General features: G+C 43.8%; 2 protein-coding genes across 3 annotated transcripts in view; one reads left to right on the top strand and one right to left on the bottom strand.

The window, feature by feature from the left end:
• Positions 1-533: 533 nt before the first annotated feature.
• ak9 (adenylate kinase 9) lies at positions 534-11,808 on the top strand (the record flags this gene model as incomplete). The annotated part of the gene is made up of 35 exons (XM_080491079.1): positions 534-626; positions 901-964; positions 1,047-1,099; positions 1,191-1,287; positions 1,414-1,526; positions 1,693-1,845; positions 2,002-2,124; positions 2,367-2,441; positions 2,595-2,696; positions 3,134-3,270; positions 3,375-3,685; positions 3,851-3,960; positions 4,357-4,504; positions 4,630-4,726; positions 4,824-4,885; positions 4,969-5,028; positions 5,321-5,515; positions 5,649-5,779; positions 5,906-6,109; positions 6,197-6,466; positions 6,585-6,703; positions 7,028-7,247; positions 7,357-7,425; positions 7,513-7,734; positions 7,822-8,040; positions 8,147-8,363; positions 8,438-8,639; positions 8,720-8,866; positions 8,946-9,163; positions 9,247-9,443; positions 9,554-9,723; positions 10,301-10,399; positions 10,489-10,591; positions 10,683-10,797; positions 10,986-11,808. 35 exons carry the CDS (start codon positions 534-536, stop codon positions 11,228-11,230), a joined length of 5,160 nt encoding a protein of 1,719 aa, XP_080347205.1. The 3' UTR covers positions 11,231-11,808.
• The window catches only part of ppp1r13bb (protein phosphatase 1, regulatory subunit 13Bb), a 26,384-nt gene continuing 19,094 nt past the window's right edge, over positions 11,458-18,747 (bottom strand). For both annotated transcript variants that reach the window (XM_080490635.1, XM_080490636.1), the window contains exons 11-18: positions 15,509-15,642; positions 14,977-15,430; positions 13,893-14,686; positions 13,672-13,809; positions 13,449-13,582; positions 13,192-13,358; positions 12,884-13,083; positions 11,458-12,384 (exon numbers count right to left, since the gene is read on the bottom strand). In XM_080490635.1, the coding sequence (XP_080346761.1) occupies positions 12,343-12,384; positions 12,884-13,083; positions 13,192-13,358; positions 13,449-13,582; positions 13,672-13,809; positions 13,893-14,686; positions 14,977-15,430; positions 15,509-15,642 (2,063 nt within the window). In that variant the 3' untranslated portion in view covers positions 11,458-12,342. The remainder of the gene's footprint in view (positions 12,385-12,883; positions 13,084-13,191; positions 13,359-13,448; positions 13,583-13,671; positions 13,810-13,892; positions 14,687-14,976; positions 15,431-15,508; positions 15,643-18,747) is intronic.

Below are 18,747 nucleotides of genomic sequence, written 5' to 3'. Positions count from 1 at the left end.
TCGTTAATAGAGAAGAGCATACAAAAAGATATATAAAGTCAATTCACAGCTTTTTACAGGAAAAAAACCATTAAAATATGGCAATTAAGAAACTTTATCTTTGGCAATTAAGATTCAGGAAGTTTGTTCCACACACCAGGAGCATGGGAACTAAGAGCTGCTTCACCTTGTTTCTTCTGACTCTGAAACACTTAGTAAATCCCTTCCTGAGGATATCAGGGGTTTGCATGCTTCATATTCTACTAATAAATCTGAGCTGTATTTAAGCCGGAAACCGGTCAAAGCTTTAAAGACAAGAAGTACGATTTTGAAGTGGATCCTTTGACACACATGCAGCCAGTGCAGAGAGTACAGCGGAGTTGTTAGGTGCTGCACCCTCTCAAATCAATAAAAGAATAAAGGAATGTCGCAAAAATAAAAGCAATTAAACTTATGTAAATACGATACTGAGAGATTTGTTTTTGTCTCCACAAAACAGCTGATCAGTTCTAGGCAACAGTCTTTCTTTCTTGTCTATGTCCACAGTGCTTACAATGGACGATTTAGTGGACAACCTAATAGAAGATGAAGTCGAGAAAGCAAGTCTCCTTGCGAAGCCCACTTGCTTCATCATTGTGGGAAAACCGGTAAATACGCCTTCAATCTCCAGGAATGAGCTAATGTTATTGACACCACAGAACATCTTTTTGTTATCAATATTTGCTCTCCAATAACCACGGCAGTCAGGTAATAACAGGAACATGCAGGAGACATGAAGCTATTATGTTGGAGGAAAACATTTCAGTATGATGCTGATTTAAGAGCCCATTGAAACCCAACAAAGACACAAACACAAGTAAAATGTTTGGAAGAAAAAAAAAAAGTCTGTGAACCAGGTCATCCTTGTCTTTATTCCAACAGGGTGTTGGTAAATCTACACTGGCCCAAAAATTGGCAGAGTCCTGGAAGTGTATCCTGATTGACGGTAGAAACTTTTTGCATTTTGGGTTTTTGCACAATCGTGTTAATCCAACACAATTCAGACATTCATCTTCACTGTCTTTCAGATACCGATTTGCTAAACACACACATAAACAGCCAAACAAAAGAGGGCAACGAGGTGAGAAGCTTTCCATCATGTCACAGATCAGTCGATGTTTCCACTAGGTTTTCCATCGCGATCTCAAAATTGTATGGTCTCCCAATTCTAGCTCCTGCGCATATTATCTGAGGGGAGGAGTGTTCCAGTTGATCTGGTGTTGGAGCTAATTCATGCCAAACTCAGCTCACCAGATGTCGAGCACTATGGTAAGTTCTATCATCAGTCTCTGTGGGTCAGTTAAAGTTCTCATTCACCACATGTAGTTGTTAATTTGTGATTTAGTGAACATTTGAACGAAGAATTAACAACCAAGTTTATTTGCTGTATGACAGGCTACGTGCTGAGCTGCCTGCCATTCATGTCAGAAGGTTGTCAGAAGATTCATGAGCAGATTGAACAGATCAAAAACCACAAGCTCGCCCCTGATGTCATCATTAATATTAAGGTTTCTACTTTTTGTGTTTGTTTGTTTGGTGTCAGCCGTATGCGGTTTGAAACGTTACATTCACAGTTATTCATTTCTATTAATTTTTTTTTGTTTTCTTGACACGGCTGAGGTTTTTCAGCCTCTCGGTCTTCACTCTAAACATGATGTTCCCATCTTTCATCAGTGTGCTGATGAGGACCTGGTCCAGAGGCTATCAGGCCTGAGGCAGCATCCGGAGACGGGGCAGTTATATAACAGAGATCAGTGGAAGTATGACAACGTGTACAACAAGAAGGAGGAAGACGAGGATCAGAATTCAGAGGTCAACGAGGAGCAGGTATGGCATGAGGGGAAACGAGCGTTGTCTCTGACGACTCTTCAATCCCAGAAGAAATCCATTTCTAATTCAACATGAACCCCTGAGCATTAGACAAGAAAGTTACAGAAGGAAACTTTTTCTTTCATATGATTCACATGCTTGTTCTGCTTGAAGGCCGAGGCAAACGAATTTCCGAGGGATATTATTGACCAGATGGTGTGGATTCCAGAACACTCTGCCACAAGCGCATGTGCTCATATAAATACATTCAAAGACAACATGCTGAGACCTCTGCAGGTGAGTCAGTCATTAGTGGCCCTGGCAGACATACCAAGTACAAGGCTCACCAAACTAAATACCAGCTATTAGTAAAGACACACTACAAATTATCATATTGCTTTTTGTTTTGTGAACAAACTCATTATACATTTCACACCATCTCGAAAGTCATCAGTAGTATCTTTTTCAATATAACAGACGCCATCAATGAACACAACCTCACCATGTAACGAATTTGTAATAATTTGATACTATTTCAGAAATACATGGCAGACCACCACCCCCTCTACCTACTGGAGCTGAATGGAAACAATACTCCGGAAGAGCTAGTCATGGTAATCATCATTCCACATGCTGCTGAACCGATCACGTCCACAAATAATTTGTTTGTGAATCTGCTTGAGTAAAAATGTGTTTTGAAATATTTTTGTCTGGTATAACTGGTTTTATATACTCTCAACTGACTGGTTGAACGTTTTCTTTTTCAGGCTGTCATGTCGCATCTGGGATCTATGGCTATAAAACGTGTGTCGGTTCCAATCCCCCTCTCCCAGCCCGATGATGAAGAATCGCGAGAGGATGTCGACACGGTCTGGCAATTTTTATATCTTCCTCTATTACATGTTACAGAATTATCTCTGGCCTGGAGGTTATTGAAACAGGCTTGCAACTGGATGTTTTGATCCTTGAGCTGCCAAGAAATTTAAAAAGTGAAATCTGTGACTTGTCTCTGTCCTACTGCCCACCACTGTAAACCTTTGAGCAAGGCACCTAAACTCCCCAATACTCTCTGGGCAATACACAGTGACACATCTCACTGTGCCGTTGTGTAGATTTGTCAAATTAAGGAGTACATCTTTCCTATTGCATTCAAACTGCCAGCATTTCTAAGCAAACTTCATTTGAACCCTTAAAACACAGCTTTGTGGGTGTTTATTAATGGATCTTTGTTTCAAACTAACCCCTGGACCTTCTCCTAATTCAATTGTTACTGTTCAATCATTTATAATTCTAATCTCTTCACCAGGAGGATCTACTTCGATTTATGTCCTCCAGGACGATAGTACCTGGATTTAGGTGGCGAAAGAGCCGCTGGGGCCAAACTTGTCCGGTTGCTCTCAAGGAGGGCAAGATCATAAATGGCAAACCTGAATTTAGCGTAGGGTGAGCGTTCATATTGTAGTCTCATTCCACAAAACCACGCTATTCAACTTAATTTAAATGCGACTCAGTCCCGTTCTGTGACGCTCATCTCAATCGCCCCGCAGGTTTCAGGACAAACTTTACATCCTGTCGTCTCAGAAGGCCCATCAGAAGTTCATCATGAACCCCAGACGATATTTACTTCCTCCAATGCCGAGGATGCCCTGCAAAGTTTCCATTGTTGGACCATCTCAGTCAGGGAAGAGCACTGTTTGTAGGCTCCTCGCTCAGCACTGCGGTGCAGTGGTTCTTGACATGGAGCAGCTGATGCAGCCGGTTCTGCAAGAGAGGCTTGACAAAGTCAAACGCGAGACAACAGCGGATGCTATTGAAAATGTCAAACTGAAGTCAGAGCTCGACGGTGCTCCAAATACAGGCAAGTAGAGCTTGGATGATTAATAAGTTTCAGTAATGACGTTCAGAATCACATGTGGTATTGTGTATAATCTGAGCAGACAAAAGCTTGGTGAAAGGCATTCTTAAAACACTGTTGTAATCTATTCATGTGCAAATTAATCAGTTGTTTTGTGTCTGTTGTCAGTGACTGACGACCACCCAGAAGTGCAAGCCATAGTGCTTAGTGCCGTGGAAGAAGCTAAACAAATGAATTCATCCTCTTTTGAACTTCATGCCGAGGAACTGCAGAAGCAGGTAAATGAGGTTTGTCCCGGATCTAAAACATGGAATCTACAGACCAGTTTGTTTGAGAGTGAAACTGGAAATCAGCCTGCTTGCATTCACGTTTATACACAGTATCTCTGTAATTCAGGCACTTCATTTCTGAAAGATTATGCTTTGAAGTTTAAAATGTAAAATTATAAACATATAAGTTGTTGTCAGTTCATTGCAATTATATTGTACAACTTGCCAACACGTCACCAAAGATACAGATAGACAGACAACACTACCACATGTGTAACAATAACTCACATTTACTCTAACAACGGCCAGATAGACAGATACATTTTATTGATCCCACATTGAAAATGATTGAAATATAAATTTCCTTTTTAACCAATTGAATTGAGAATGAGGTTGATGCGACAGGTTGAAGAGCTGGATTCGGATGTTGAAGACAGCACAGGATGGGTGCTTGACAACTTTCCCAAGAATCTCTCACAGATGGAAGCTTTACGACAAGTTGGAATAAAGCCGAGCGTTGTTGTTTGTCTCAGAGACAGTGATGGACATAACGGTGAGACAAACTCTTGCGTTCCAATCGATGCTACATTTACATTAGAGTTTTAAACCGTGGCTCCAAACATTATTGCACATTGTTTGTTATGCACATTGATCTCATTGATTCTCTTTGTTGAGCAGTTTTGAGAAGGATCTATGAGACAAATAAGAAAAACATAGACGTGGCTGTTGAGGAGCGGTTACAGGAAGAACAGTCTCACGATGAGAAACAATTCTTGTAAGTGCTCATGCAATGTTGTCAGATTTTGCGATTCTGTGTATAGAGCTGTTTTCTTTTTGACAGTTTTGGTTTGCTTAATTCATTTCCATTGTAGGCCCCTGAACAAGCAGTCGGAGGCGCGATCAAATCTGGAGACTGTTGTCGAGGACACCGATGGTATTCCCTTTGGTTAAAGCAACCTACTTTTTTATAATATCTGATTGTTATCAATACTCCATTTGAATTCTTCTTATTCGCAGAAGATCCTGAGAATTCTGAAGCCACCATTACAATACATCCTGACAAAATTGGAAAAGAAGGTGAGACTTGTAACGAAGTCACAACATTATGATAAGGACATGTTTTGTTTGGATCCGAAAGTTGAAATAATTTTCTTTATTAAGGTACAGATTTGGTACAATGGATGAAAGTGAGACGCCATCACACGCTGTTAAAATACATAAATACTGATGATTAAAATAACTTCTTTATATTTCATTATGTGGGGTAGTGTTAATATTTACTGACATTTAACAAGATAGTTGGCATTAAAGCGTCACTAAAACCGCCCACAACCTTTGCTCTTTTGTCCGCTTCCTCGTCTGGCGACAGACGTGGCACTGCAGTATCATTGGCGGCTGGGATATCCAGAAGGGCCTGAGATGAATGAGTACAAGGTTCAGCTGCAGCAGTTTGTAGCAGCGTGGGCAGAAACGAAGGATGCCCTCAATGTGCCCTACTGTGTCCTGGAGATTGGCAGCAAAAGCCCCGATGATCTGGTGCAAGAGATACTTCAGGAGCTGCAGAGTAAAAAGCACCTTTTTATACCGTTTTCTTATCCAGCATTGCTGGAATAAAGAAACTTCCCTCCACTCTGTAGAAATTGCAATCGAGAATGAAAACACAAGTAACATTTTGGCTTGTATGTGTGACTTTTCAGAAACCTTTAGGTACTTGCCCTCGGAGGTGTCTGCAGCTGATCTGGAAGAGGAAGATATGGAGGCTTTAGCAGAGCTTGAGGAAGAAGAAGAAGAACTCAGCAATGACAGTTATGCACCAGAGGACGATGAAGTCAGTGTGCCCAAGAGTTTTAAATTATTCTAAGTTTTTACATATTTAAAATGCTTACAGCAAAGAAAACAAAGGTGTGGACTTTACTATTCAGATTTTAAAATCTCCTTTCCTTATTGAATGCAGGAGGACACAGCAGTGAAAAGATTGTTAGGTGACACCTATCATTTCTGCCCAGTGGCCTTAAAAAGCCACAACACCCTGTGGCCCTGTACAGACGAAACTGCGGCCAAGTACCGTGAGAGGACCTACTATTTCTCCAGCCAAGATGCCAGAGACTCCTTCCTTCAAAACCCCACACAGTTTGTGGCACAGACTGGGCCTCTGAAAGTAAAACCTGACAATAGAAGAGAAACTGATACAGTAGTTGAGCAAATGCAGAAAAAAAAATTAAATTCCATTTGTCTTCTGTCCAAGCCTCCTGCCCTGCGGATCTTTTTGCTTGGTGCCAGAGGGTCGGGCAAGACAACCCATGGCGAGCAGCTCGCACGCCAGCTTGGACTCTTCCACATTCAGTTCAGGGAGCAACTCCAAATGCTCATTTTAGCCAAGACGAAGAAGCGTGTTCCCCACGCAGATGAGCTGGTGTCACTGGAGGATAGCTCTGATGACCTGGAGGAACTAATCAATGAAGCGAGAGGGGAGGGTGAGAAGGAGACAGAGGAAGCTTCTGCCAATGACACAGAGGTACTCTTCAATAAAATTCATTAGTGCATGATTTTTTTATGACATTGTGGTTTGCTTAGTTATTTATACAAACTTTTTGATGGTGAATAATTCTCTTTTTCAACCATGCCTCGATCAGGAGGAAGTATTGACTGATGAAGAGTTGTCTATCAAAGCCTACCTGTCTGGTGAGGAAGCACTGAAACCACATGTGCTGGATGTCGTGATCGCACCATTTTGGGAGCAGGAACCATACAGGTGGTTATACACAGAAACACAAATATATCGTGTCTTAATTTTACTGTCTTTAAAAGATAACACTGATATGTTTTATTCTACTCTTTCAAGTTATTTCTTAAGGTAAGGCTATCTCAAGGATATCCAAGCTTTGTTCAAGAAAACAAAAATGATTCTTTCCTATCCTCTGAAACTCAGTAATTAAAGCAATTAGTGTTGTAGTTTAATTCCAAAACATCAAGAGAGCTGTCGTCTTCCAAACTGTGTCCACATCACAAGATATAGGTTGATGCTTTCTTGCAGCTCTTAAACCTTGAGCAACTTTAATTCATTCATCACCCTCAGATCCACCGGTTTCATCCTGGAGGGCTTCCCTCACGATGCTGCTCAGGTGCAGTACATGTTACAGCGACAGCTTTTTCCCGACGCTGTAGTGGTCATGGAAGTGGATGTCAGCGACGCTCAGCAGCGTCTGTTGCCAACGTACCTAGAAAACTGGCGCGAGCGCCGCAGCCTCCGTGAAGCCAAGATTGACCTCCTCCGTGATCTGCGTAAGAAAAAACGGGTGAGAAAGTGACGATTTGCTTTATATTTTCTGTACGGTGATATGAGAGTGGCTTTAGAATACTGTTCATCATGTATCCTTCTCACTCATAGTGATCTTTTTCACCCAGGAGGAGGATATTTCCAGGAGAAGAGCTGAACTCGTAGCAGAACGAGCCGTGAAGGAGGAGAAAAACAAAGTATAGTAAAAACTGATCTTGAACTCAGGACTCTTGTTCCCTCTGCATCAGTGATCAACACTTTCCATCTGTTCCATAACCAACTAGATCAATGATGACGAGGATGAGGAGTCTGATGGAGCAGAGGAAGAGGAACCTGCAGACAGCACCGAAGATGAGATTGAGGCTATACTGGAGGAGGAGTTTCCTCTAGAAGAGGACGATGAAGACCTGGATAATGGAGATACTGAGGATATTGCTACCGAGAGGCTAGAGATGGAAATAGAGGAGCGATTTGAGACGGATACCCAAAACCAAGTTACTGTAACGGTACATAGACAAAACTTAAAATGCAGCTAGGAAAATCTCTGCAGTACAAAGTATAGAATACATGTTGCTTTGTGTTGTTGTTTTCAGGAACTCCTGACCAAACAAAATATACCCGTACTGACAATCGAAGCATCTTGCAAGCTCCAGATCTCTCAGCCACGTCTGCTCAAGAAAATCAAGCAGCTGCTGACAAATAGGGAGTCACTCTTCCAGAAATGCCAGCCCATCTCACCCAACCTCGCAACCAAGCTCTTGCTCTCGTCCTACAAGCTCCATAGTGCCTTCGGCTGCTATGACCCCGTCAAGGTAAGTCTATTTTGTGAAAGGCGAAACAGTCAAGCAGTCATAAAATGGTCACGCTTCCCCTCGGGGTATGTCATATGTCTCTGTGTTTGCACATTCCCACACACAGCAATACCAAGAAAGAGACTTGATCCAGCCGCTGCTGTGGCCTCTTAGTGCCTCGTATCCCTTGATCTTCCATCACTTCATCTACTTCTTTGCATCGAAGGAGAACCGCAAGACATTCATGCTGAACCCTTTAAAGTACCTTCAGCAACACAAGCCCACCACATCCTTTCCCATTAAATTATCCGTCATTGGACCTCGCAAATCGGGAAAAACCACCGGTAAGATAACTTCATCTTTATTTTAGTTGCTGGGGCAACCATTTATTTAGCTTCACTGTCTATTTTACCTCCAGTGGCACAGACGCTCGCTCAGAAGTATGGAGTGGCTCGCTTGTCCATCGGTGGAGTTATGCGCATGGTGCTCACCACTCAGGGTCATACCAACCTGGCCGCACAGCTGAAAACAAACCTCACAAAGGGCCTTGTTGTGCCCGATGAACTCGCTGTTCAGTGTCTGGAGGTGGTGCTCATGAGTTCGGTCTGCAGCTCTCGGGGGTAAGATGAAAGTTTCCTTTCTCACACTCCCATAGTTTTTCGGTTTGTATGAAAAGACAGCATTTACTTTGGCATCATAGGTATGTGCTGGACGGCTTTCCAATGACCCTGAAGCAGGCTGCGCTGATGGAGTCTCTGAGCATCATCCCCATGCTCGTAGTCGAGCTGGGACTGGACACAGTGGAGACAGCAAGAAGGGGCCACGCAGACAAGATGAAGCCAGACAAGTAAGGAAACAAACAACAAGAGCAGCTGTCTTTACAGAAACGCTTATCTAATGACAAAATGCGTCTCCTCTCAATGAAGGCCGCATCCGATGCTTGACAGCCCTGAGATCTTTCACCTCTGCGATTCTATCTACAAGAACGAAGTGGTGCAAGTCAGGAAGCACTTTCAGCAGCAGCACCAGAACTACGTCCTCCTGGATGGCTTAAAGAGCAAATGGTGGATCTGGGACCGCATTGTGAAGGACGTCAGCATCAGAGTGAAATACGTCTACACTTACCTGGAAAGGACGCAAAGTGGTGAGTCCACAAATGATCTAAACCACTTCCATTGCACCTTTTTTTTAATGTCTAAAATGTCCTCATGTACACTGATTGAACAGGGCAAGCAGCCTGCATCAACAGGCTGTGTATCACACCCAAAGATTTTGAGTGTCGGCTTGGAGAGTTTGGTCAGTACTGCCCCGTCTGCCTGGCGCTGCATCAGCAACTGCTGGACTGCTCAGAAACCGCAGCTCTGACTCATGCCGCTGTGTACAAGGGACGCTATTATAAGATGTGTGACAAAAACCATTTGGAGGTCAGTAACCTGTGTGGAACTTACAAAATACGTCAACACTGTGAGGAACGACACGCGGTACACAATGGAACTTTGATATAACCTTTCTTTTGTTGCTCTCTGAACGACAGAGGTTCTTGTCTACTCCTGATCAATATGTGGCGCCCGGCTGCCCTCACTCCCTCCCTGAAGCCCCCCTGCTGCCCAGCAGGCTGACTGAGATCCAAGTGAAGGACAAGTTCCCACAGCAAGCGGAGCTGAAAGGTTTCTGTCCCGTAACCTACCTCGATGGAAAACAGAGGTACATCTTCACTTGAAAACATGTTCCAAACAGCAGAAGCATTTTTGTGTCACAGTTCCACAGAGGAAATTGATTCTGATATTCTGAATATATTCTCATAATACGTTCTACGTTTTCCGTAGTCATGTGCCCCATCCACAGCCTCATTCAGGAAATATATTTGACTTACTGTTGAGTAGAATTTTCACTAAAAAGGCTGATAAGTAATCGCAATGGCATTGAATACTTGCACTTTACCACATTTTCTACACAAATATCTGTACTTAATCTAGAAAGAGTAACAGGTGTACCTTTTTCTAGTAGATGTGTTTACACAGCACAATTTGAGAAACGGATTAATTAAGGTTTTCATTCCTCAGTAGAAAACTGTTATCTGGTGCTCAGACTTTTCAAATATTTACAAAAGCCTGCAGAGCTATTATGACTAAAAAGATGATCAGAAACAATCACAAAGTTTCTGTTGGCTCAAGCACAACCGTTTTTCTCAGAATTTTATCCTAACAAAATATGCCAATTGGGTATTAACCTGCAACTCATCATTGCCAAATATCCTTTTTATTTTTATTTCTGTCCTCAGCTATGAGGCTCTGGTTCGAGGGAAGTTGGAATATGCTGTTGATTACAGAGAACGGATCTACGTTTGTGAGACAAAGCAGAAACAGGACAAGTTTTTGAGGTGCAGGCCCTTTGCTTTTCACTCATAATGACTGTTTTAATTGATCCACTTTGACTTGAAAATTACTTTTATTTTTTTATACTATGAAGGACTCCTGAAATCTACTGGGACCAGAAGCTGCCCAATAAGGTTCCCCCTCTGGACGAGCCTGTACGCATCACAGCTCTACCTATACAAGGATACTTGGAACAGGTACAACAATAGTAGTTTTTGGTGAACTTCTACACACATTTGAAGTGTTTCTTCTGTGATCAACCATATGTTGATTTATACCTGTTTGCAGAGTGTGGCAGTACCGCTGATCAAGGCCATGACGGCAGCCGGGTGCCTCAGACCAAAGTATCCATTTCTCAGTGTGCAAAGATCAGCTCTCCTCTATGTTGCTCTCTATTTGAAAGGTACATTCAAATAATATATGGTTTAACTAATGGAAATGGTTTAAAAAAACAGCCCCATTTATTCTTCCACTTCTGTTGCATTCACACTGAATTCACAAATACTGTACGTTCAAAATGTAACTTTAGTGTTTTGCAAATTATGTATATGACCTGATAAGTTCTTCTCACTTTTTTTTTTTTTTTTTAAGCTTTCAACCAAAAAAGCACAGACTACACTCGCAAGAGGTACAAAAAGAAAGTGGCCTCGTTCGAAGAGGACTGTGCACTCATTCCCTACCTGAATTCAGTGATGAGACAGAAATACAGGCCTTCCAGTGAACTCCCCATCGACTTCCAGTTCAAACTGAACAAGTTCCTGGCCCTGGGGGAGAACTGCCGGGAGCCAGCGGCATGTTGTAGCCCTGTCGGGGTGTCGGTGATGACAACGCTGTAGAAAGATGGACTCCAGTTGCTTCGTTGTCATCCAGTTGAAATCACACACCACAGAAACAGAGATTGTCCAAAGGCTCACTTAAGCTTTATTAATGTTCTTGCCACACATCCACAACAATCCTGCATCCAGATTCTGAACAGATGACGCAGAAATGAAAAATCACATCTTGCAACGATGTTGGTGAAATGAAATTGATGACAATGAGTGAGCTATCGATCTATAGTCACTTTTAATACAGTGGGACCTTTTTTTTTTTTTTTTAGACTGGCCAGTGTATTTAATACTTTAGATTTACAACATTTGTCTATTTTCCCCCTTAAAAATATGCATTTTCTGCTTCATGAGAACATCCAGAAGAACTTTAGTCATAACTCAACTCATAGCAGCAGATCAACTGATTATCTTTGTTCTTTTAAGTTTAGGGAGCAATAGAATTATATCTGTTAGATTTCTATTCATCTTTGGTGGTCAGACTAGAGAGTGAGAGCACATTTTTTTCTCTGCATTTCTCTCATATTGTTAGGATCAAATTAGCTTTTAAAAAAATATTTCATGTCCAAATACCTCAAATGACATTTCACTCCCGAAAAAAAATAAACAATCAGCAACTTTTCATCCTTAAAGACGAACTTCCAGTTAGCAGATGGTGTCATGTAAACCAGCGTCACTGTCGAGCTGTGAACACTGCGAGAAATACTGAGACAAGTCTTAACGTCCGACTCCTCACACTCATGTCTGTTAAAGAGCTGGCACTGAACTGGGGGGGGGGTTCAAGTTGGGACCATGACGGGGCGATCGGTGGGAGTGTGATGGAGGAAGGGGGGGAGGGGAGTGTCAGCATGGAGTCAATTCAATTAATTTGGAGTGCTTTTGTTTCATTGTGTGTCTGACTGTGTGTGTGCAGATGTTAAATATATGTGTCAGAGTCTTTTGTGCCCGGTGCTTCGGAGAAAAGGATTTTTGTGAGAAGCACGAGGCCGGGTGGGAGGGAGGGGAGAGGGGAGAGGAGAGGTTATGGCCACAGGAATCAGAAAGAGCACCAGGCTCCTTTTTTTTTTTGTTGGTTGCGTCACACAACCCAGTGGTCAGCCACAGGCCAGCGGAGAGCGACATCAGGCCAGGGAGCGCTGACGAGGTTTGATTCTTGGATAGAGCTGCAAACAAACGAAAAACACAAGAGAAATATTAGATGTGATTTAAACTGCTCTGCATATTTGTTGCTATGTAGTTTGTAGTTTTATCCTATTAATATTTGCTGTACATTAAGTATTTCTTTCCAATGCTGTGCACATCATCACAGTGAAACAAACCATTCACTGAAATAAAATCAACCAATTACATGACAACACAAGCTGAACTATTCAGAGATTTTGTCATTTTGTTCACTGACATTCAAGGGGTAAACCTGATGGATCTGCATTTGTTGTACTTTAAATGGCCAAAATTATTACCACCACTGCGGAAAAACAAGTAAAGAAACTGAACCACTGTAAATACAGTTATGCAGGGTTTACAATAAATATATGGGATTTTTACTATTATTATTATTTTTTTAATGCAGACCTTTGACTCCAGCAGCTCCAAAATGCCCCGAGTATGTATAGTTGATGTTAACTACGAATAGGATGGGTTAAATGCACAGGAATCATTTACCCCCAGCAGGTTGCGGGGCACGTAGCCTTCGTTGTCCTCCAGCCGCGCCCACCACCACTCCGTCTCACTGTCGTCCTGCCGGCGGAGGATGGTGATGGGGTCTCCCTCACTGAACGACAGCTCGTCCGGACTCTGAACCTCGTAGTCCCACAGAGCGTACACCGTGCCTTTGTTCATCACACCTAACTTCTCCTGAACACCTGAATGAGAGACCACAGCAGACTGTCGACATCCCGGCACTCCAAACCTCCACAGTGGAAGTCATTGTGAATGATTATAACTGCTGAAGGTTTACTGCAGTTTCTCACCATATAAAAACTGGGAACACTGGATATAACCCTCCTCCATTTCCTCGCACTTATCTGCGGCGGTCTCCACATCGCTGATGGTGCTGGCAAAGATGGCCGCCCCCGACTCAACCAACAACTTGCAGAGATGAACACTGTTGCAGGACGCGGCGCAGTGAAGTGGAGTCCTGTTGGAGCGCCCAAAAAAACAGAGGAGTAGACACATTAAATGTTGAGCGGCTACATCAATCTCATCCTCCAGTGGCGCTGCGACTCACCATCCATCACTGTCCGCAGCGTTGACGTTCACACCAAAATCCAGCAGGAACTTGACGATGTGGTGATGTCCCGCACACACGGCGTTGTGCAGGGGAGTGATGCCCTCGTCGTTGGGAGTGCTGGGATTCTCCACCTAATCACCAGAGGAACCCAATAGAAAAGATTGCTGCTCACACGATCTACAAACAGATCAAATCAAGTGATCGCAGGCTAACGACAAACCTCGTAGATGATTCTCTGGACCAAGTCAAACTCTCCCTCCAGCGAGGCGTCCAGCAGGAGAGCCAGAGGGTTGAACTTCACCCTGAAGCCATGACCGGTACGCTCCGAGTTGGGCTTCTTTAGGTTTGTGCGCTTCTCCTGCACCATTGGAAAGAGAGCGTGTCAGTATCATTTCAGGTGACTATCTGAATTAAAATTTTAAATGTGCCGGCGTTTCTCACCAGTGCTTGTGAGGCGGCGGTGCCGCTCTCCTCCGGCGTACTGACTTCCAGCACGGGGCTCGGCAGAGACGCCTCTGAGCCTCCCAGGTTGTTGTTGTTGTCGTCGTCCTCCTCCTCCTCCTCCGGTCCCTCGGCTTCGGCGAGATCCCGCCGGCCTTCTGCTGGCGAGGCCGCTGGATCATTGTCATTTGCATCAGTAATGTTGGGCGCGGCCTCGGTCTCCAGCTCCTCCTCGTCTGGCGGTGGCGGTAGCAGCGTCTCAGAGAGGAGGTTGCCATTGTCTGTATCCGCCAGAGAGTCTCCACCCGGGTACCCGGGAGGATTCGCCGGCTGATAAAATGGCGTCCCGTTACCTGCACCGTTGCCGCCTCCGGACCCGCCAACTCCGCTGCCCTCGATGCCTCCTGCTAGAGTGTTGAATCTCTGGTAGAGCAGCTTCTGGATGTTGGGCCCGCTGGGGCCCTCTGGTTCTGTGATGGAGCTGCGCTTCTTCAGCGGCCGCGGTGCATTGGCCAACTTTTTACGGAGAACCTCAAGGTCGGCGTCACTTTGGTAGCGCAGTGGAGAATGTACCATGGGCGTTAGTTTTGTGGGGCTGAGTGGCCGCGGGATGTTCTCCACGCTGGGAGGAGGCGCCAACGGCTCCAAGTGCTGGAAGCCTTCGTGATCTTCGAAGTCTCCGTCTAAACAGTCTTCACTGCTCGACTGGAGCAACGGGAAAGCTCCTCCCGCCTGGACGAACGGCAGCGGCGAGGGGGGGGTTGAACTGGAGGGGAGAACGGGCTTCCCATACACTGCAAACAGACATGGTGGAATTAAAGTACACAGTTTTTTATCCATCCATTTTATCTTCCTAGAGATTAACGCCAAATCATCAACAGATCAGACAAAAAAACACAAACTAAACGTTTGAAATTTAAATCTAAACATATAGATAAGCATATAAGGATTGGTCAGCTAGTCAGCAGGTTGTAAGAAGAAAGCAAAGATTCTATCTGAAAAAACCCCCCCCAAAAAAAAAAACAACTCACAAAATCACTGTCTTAAATGCAAAAACAAACGAAATGCAATCTCTCTCGCTTACCTGCTTTCAGAGCAGGCTTGAGTGGCTGGCTCTTTGGCGCTGCCTGCTGGAGGTACATGTGATAGATGGAGCTGGAGTTCATGGTCGGTGGGCCCTTGCGGGGCGACTGAGGCCGCGACCCTCTGTCTGGGATGAAGGGACGCACTGCCACGGCTGGCGGGGGGTCCAGCCGCTCGCTCAGCCCTGGAGGGAAGAGCGGGGCGTTGGGCTGGAAGGTGGGACTCGGTGGCACTGAGATACGCTGCTGGATTTGCTGGGAGGATGAGCCTGTGGAGGGGGCCACTCGGGGCCAAGCGGGAGCAGGGGGATTCGGGAGCGGGCGGGGGGGAGGAGGTGCATCTTTGCGGCGCTCCAAGGAGCTGGCTGAGTTTGCAGAGGTGAGGTGGGATCCGTAGGGTGGAGGCTGTGGCTTGGATATGGCGGGGGAAGACACCGCCAGTTTGGAATCTAGCACCTGAAAAACGGCAGGAAATAATATAAATTCATTTGAAACCCGGATATACCAGCTTTAATTCCTCAGTATCACACTAACCTTTTCTGCACTTGGAGCGACGGGGGAGCCTGAGGGGGGGCTCTTTCCCTGGGTATCGGTCCCTGAGTCTCGTCTCTCAGGAGGCTTTAAAGAGGTGTTGGTCTTACCAACAGGAGGCCAGCCGGTGTCATTAGCTGGGACACAAACAAACAACAGTGAGCAAAAAATTCATGGTCGTAACAAAATACATCCATGAGAGAAAATCTCTGAACGATAATGTCTTCCTATTTATATGATGTGAAATGTGGATCCTTCATGATTAAATGTTAGTGACAGACAGAATTTAACAAACAGCAGCACAATATTTTCACTCGGGATCGGTATTCAATGGAGGCTTCAGGATTTTTATAGGTGGTCCTATAAATCAGATATCAAAAATAAGATAAAAAGAAAACGCACTTGAAAGTTTATAATTTCTTACATATGCACGGAGCTGAGAAAACTAATTTGTTTGTATTGTTTTTTTTGTTTTTTTTTAGCATTTGGAGATCATTTCCTTTCAATTCGGGTGATAAATATACGTCAACCTACAGATTTACCACAACCTGCTGCTATGCTAAATAGAAATCATCTTTTTCTAGACTTTTAGAAGAAAATGTTAAGTCCTTTGTTCCTCCAAATTTTATGTGGCTCAACATTTTTATAACCTCTTTGTGCTTGAAGAGGCTTATTGATCAATAGGACGGAAATCCCCAGCCTTCACTTCACAACAATGATGACAATGAATGTAAACACACTAATATTTTGCTACTGAATCTACATTTGTGATTTAGTGACTACCATTAAGTCAACACTTTCTAGTGGAGGGTTCAGGGGTGGAACAGCGAAGGTCCCAAAACTAAATGAAACATTTGCAAGTTTAAAAGAAGGAATCGTAGAAAGTGAGGAGAGAGACGGGGAAAGGAAATACAACAGAAAAAATAAAACAGGGCAACACAAAAATATGTTATGCTGCGGTATTGACAGCTTGAGACTTCACTACATTTGCACATAAGACATATTGACTTGTCATAGCAGAAAAGTATAGCTTGGTTTCATTAAATGCAACTCTATTAAAAAGTCACTGTTTTGTTTTTGTGACCTACAGTGACACTTTTCCTGCTATGACAAACAATTGTGTCGGTTCAGTCTATAAATATTAAAGCGAGACTAACTTGGAGCAAATATCTTCATCTGGGTTTCTCACGGATTATCAGGAGTGACTGTTTGGAGGGATTAGTCCACATGTACACAAACATTATGTTGCTTCTCATCCTCACTAACATGGAAACACACAAAACAACTATTCGAAAAACTGATGTTTACCTGATGTAAACAACCAAGGATGTTATCATCTCATGTAAAAAGATAAAAATCACGATTTTCATCAACATCATGACACCAAATATTAATAAAACCTTCACACTGACGAGGCATTTTTAAGGAACAAACAAACAAAACATCTGTGTACATGTGGACAAGACCTAAGTGAGTCAAATGAAACAACATGCACAAGTTCTCTTTCTTGTACATATGGATTGTGACGTCTCACAGCGCAGTCGTTGTGAGGATGCGGTGTGAATGTTAGAGTTGAGGTGTTATGAAAATTAGAACGAAGCCACAATGTTACAGATTTCTTTGTGGACAATCTATGAGGCACTCGACTCATTGAACCTTCTCAGAAGTGTACAAACACGCACAGGATCAGCAGTGCTTTGTCAGTGTGATGGACACTGCAATCAAGGATGGGAATTTTGTGTTTTTCGACATGGCTCCACACGACTCGGAAAGGCATGATCAAATCCACGGAGCGAACAACCCAAATGGAAAGACAAACATACTCTGTGCTTCAGAAAAAGAAAAAAAATGGCACAGAATTTACACAAACTCACTGATGTCACCAATCGGTGATTATGAGCAATCAGACGCCACGGCCTTGTTATGTATGTGACAGCTTTGTCTGAGTGAATCGGCCCTGCCACATCCTGGGGAATTAGGGAATGATCGCTGAATAGAAGAACCCAGGTTTGGTAATAGAAAAACACTGAATGAAGAATAAGCCATGTGTTATGTTTAGAGCAAAGGTTTTCAAAGTGTGGGACGGAGAGTCTTCCCCACAGAGTTTCAAACACAAAGCGCTCCTTCTCAGTACTGACTTTCAGTTGAAAACTGGACTTCTTTGTATTTCCCCACTTCATAACAGAGTATTGTTAATATCTGTTGAGATTCATAGGTAATCCACAGCAGCAGACATTCTAGTCGTTCTCGTCCTAGTTAGATGTTTTTCATTTGAAATAAGTAAATAAATATAGTCTTATTAATTAAGCTTCGGTATTTATCGTCATGGGCATCATTAAGCAATGACATACACTTGATGCATCTCTGAAGTCTGAGGGGAAAATCTGTGTCTGAGTCAAGAGGTCAGAGCTTAAAAAACACTTTCCTGAAGGAAGAGAAAACATTGTGTGCTCGGTGTCCTGCAGGACAGTTTGTCTCTATTACACTTATAATCAATTCAATTATAACATTTGATTTTCCCTGAAGCTCCCGGCCCGCCCCACACTTTGAAAAGCGCTGGTTTCAGGTCAGACTGGAGTACAAACTGTCGATCCTGTGCTACTGTCAAGAGACAAGGTTCAGAGGGTGCCATGTCCTTTTTTTTTTTTAAATGCAGCACTGTGCACTCACGAGACGTGCCGTCAGAGCCAGTGGTGGCTCCAGGGCCCGGGTGGGACTCTGGAAGTGTTGGGGGTACCGGGTCCACAACGATGTCTAAATCAGACACTTTCCAAGGGCCGGGAGGCTTTCGCGCACCGTCTGCCCCGGGAACAGCCGCCCCCGACCCCAAACCCAGTGAAACGTTACAAAGACAGGACAGTGCGGACACATGAGAGAGGAGGAGAGACAAGGGAGGGACGGACAGTTCACACAACACAAGGAGAGAGCGAGGTTAGAGGAGGAGAGGAAAAGGAAAAACACAAGAATCAAGTCCAGGCGGGAAAGCAACAGAGAGGTCAGGAGAGGAAACGGCTCGGGGAGAGTTGAAACTGAAGAAGCCGATTTGTGGTTTATCCAAACTGTAAGCTGGGTGGTCAGTTCGCATCGGAAAACTTGCTCATGCAGCAAATTACAAGGGATCTCTCCGTAATCGATTACCCACATTCACACGTATTTCAGAACAAAATCAATAAAGAGGCGTGGAGTAGCACTTCTTCAATTTCTATAAAATTTTACAGTGATTAATTTATGCAGAGCGACAC

The sequence above is a fragment of the Lipophrys pholis genome, assembly GCF_963383615.2.
Source record: "Lipophrys pholis genome assembly, chromosome: 21".
Lineage (NCBI taxonomy): Eukaryota > Metazoa > Chordata > Actinopteri > Blenniiformes > Blenniidae > Lipophrys > Lipophrys pholis.
Note: the sequence above shows the minus strand (reverse complement) of the source record. Positions and strands in the feature narration are given on the sequence as shown.